General features: G+C 58.6%; 1 protein-coding gene across 1 annotated transcript; it reads left to right on the top strand.

Annotated features, from left to right (window-relative positions):
- Positions 1–324: 324 nt before the first annotated feature.
- On the top strand, positions 325–1570 carry LOC102398434 (olfactory receptor 13A1-like). Its single transcript, XM_006071000.3, has one exon. The coding sequence runs from the start codon at positions 348–350 to the stop codon at positions 1335–1337; it is 990 nt and encodes a 329-aa protein (XP_006071062.1). The 5' UTR covers positions 325–347; the 3' UTR covers positions 1338–1570.
- The last annotated feature ends 219 nt before the right edge of the window (positions 1571–1789 follow it).

Consider the following 1789-nt stretch of genomic DNA (forward strand, 5'->3'; position numbering starts at 1 on the left):
CTTTACAGAGATGGGGCTGGAAGAAGGAGAGTGGGCCGGGGGAGGGGCTCAGCCTCCGCGTGGAACGGGCTCAGGCTGTAAGTGGCTCACAGTCAAGGAAGTAAGGATGGGGATGGGGCTAGAAACGCTAGAGGACAGTGTTTCTCCGAGTGCAAAATGAAAGGAGAAGTGAATGAAGGGTATATGGCTTTCGGAAGAGTGTTGGGTTTGGATGTTAAGGAATAAACGGACTCCTGTGAAGGAGTCGGATCAGCCCTCTTTCCAAGACCAGGCTGCCTTCTGAGACGGTCACCTGGGTAGAGTCTGGCACCAGCGTCGTGTATTCTCTGTCACAGGTCTGTGCACACATGGAGCAAGGCCTTGGGGCTGCTCCCGGCTGGGCCACAAGGTCCAACCAGACCCTGATGACAGAGTTCGTGCTTCAGGGCTTCTCGGAGCTCCCCCGCCTGCGGCTGCCCCTTTTCGGCTGCTTCTTCTCCCTCTACACCGTGGCGCTCACGGGCAACGCTGTGATCATCGCTGTGGTCAGCCACAGCGCCAGCCTCCAAAGCCCCATGTACTTTTTCCTCTGCAATCTAGCTGCCATGGATATTGTTTGCACCTCATCTGTGCTGCCCAAGGCACTGGCGGGCCTGGCCTTCGAGGAAAACACCATCTCCTTCCCTGGGTGCATGGCCCAACTGTTCTTCCTCACCTGGTCCGCATCTTCCGAGCTGCTGCTGCTGACGGCCATGGCCTATGACCGCTACGTGGCCATCTGCCGCCCGCTGCACTACAGCTCGCGGATGAGCCCGCGGCTGTGCCGGTCGCTGGCCGTGGGCGTGTGGGCCGTCTGTGCCCTCAACGGGTCGCTGCACGCTGGGCTGATGACGCAGCTGTCCTTCTGTGGCCCCAACGTTATTGCACATTTCTTCTGCGAGATCCCCCCACTCCTGCTGCTCTCCTGCAGCCCCACACTCGTGAACAGCATCATGACTGTCTTAGCTGATGCCTTCTATGGAGTCGTCAACTTCCTGCTCACCCTGCTGTCCTATGGCTGCATTGTCGCCAGCATCCTGCGCATGCGCTCGGCTGCAGGGAGGCAGCGGGCCTTCTCAACCTGCTCCTCCCACCTTCTGGTGGTCTCCGTGTACTACTCCGCAGTGTTCTGTGCCTATATCAGCCCGGCCTCCAGCTATAGCCCTGAGAGAAGCAAGGTGTCCGCAGTGCTCTACACGATGCTGAGCCCCACTCTGAACCCCATCGTCTACTCTCTGAGGAACACGGAGGTTAAACATGCCCTGGGGAGACTTGTGCAAGCTCTTCTCTGCCATGGGGCCCGTGGGCTGCCTCCCTGAGACCAGCTTGGAGGAGAAAGAGCTGGCTGTCATCCTCTCAGTACCCTTACCCTTGAGTTGGGGCCCTTTGCACCCAACAAGTCCTCAGCTGCAGAACTGTAGACCCAGGTCCTGGGAGGTGGCCTTCTTGTATCCAGGGAAACGTCTCTCCACCCCTGGGTGGCTTCCAGGAACCTGACCCTAAACCTTCCTCAAGGTTCTTCTCAACTCAGCTTTTCCTTGGTTGTCCCAACCTGCCACACAGTGCTAGCTCCAGCTGAAAGGGCCACCGGCTGTATTTTCTCACCTTCTGCAGTCTCTGCACAGACCCTCCCTCAGTGCACGGTTGGCTCCTGATCTTCAAGTAACCTTGCCACCTCCCTCAGCTTCCTTCATCTTCCCCAACAACCCCTCCTTCTGCCCCCTGCAGCTGGTTACCTGGCATCACATGGCGGGTCCTGCTTTACCGGGCC

The sequence above is a fragment of the Bubalus bubalis genome, chromosome 23 (assembly GCF_019923935.1).
Source record: "Bubalus bubalis isolate 160015118507 breed Murrah chromosome 23, NDDB_SH_1, whole genome shotgun sequence".
Taxonomy (NCBI): Eukaryota; Metazoa; Chordata; class Mammalia; order Artiodactyla; family Bovidae; genus Bubalus; species Bubalus bubalis.

What these genes read in the sequence shown, in the direction of transcription:
- LOC102398434 (XM_006071000.3), top strand. Translation starts at nt 348, where the DNA reads ATGGAGCAAGGCCTTGGGGCTGCTCCCGGCTGGGCCACAAGGTCCAAC.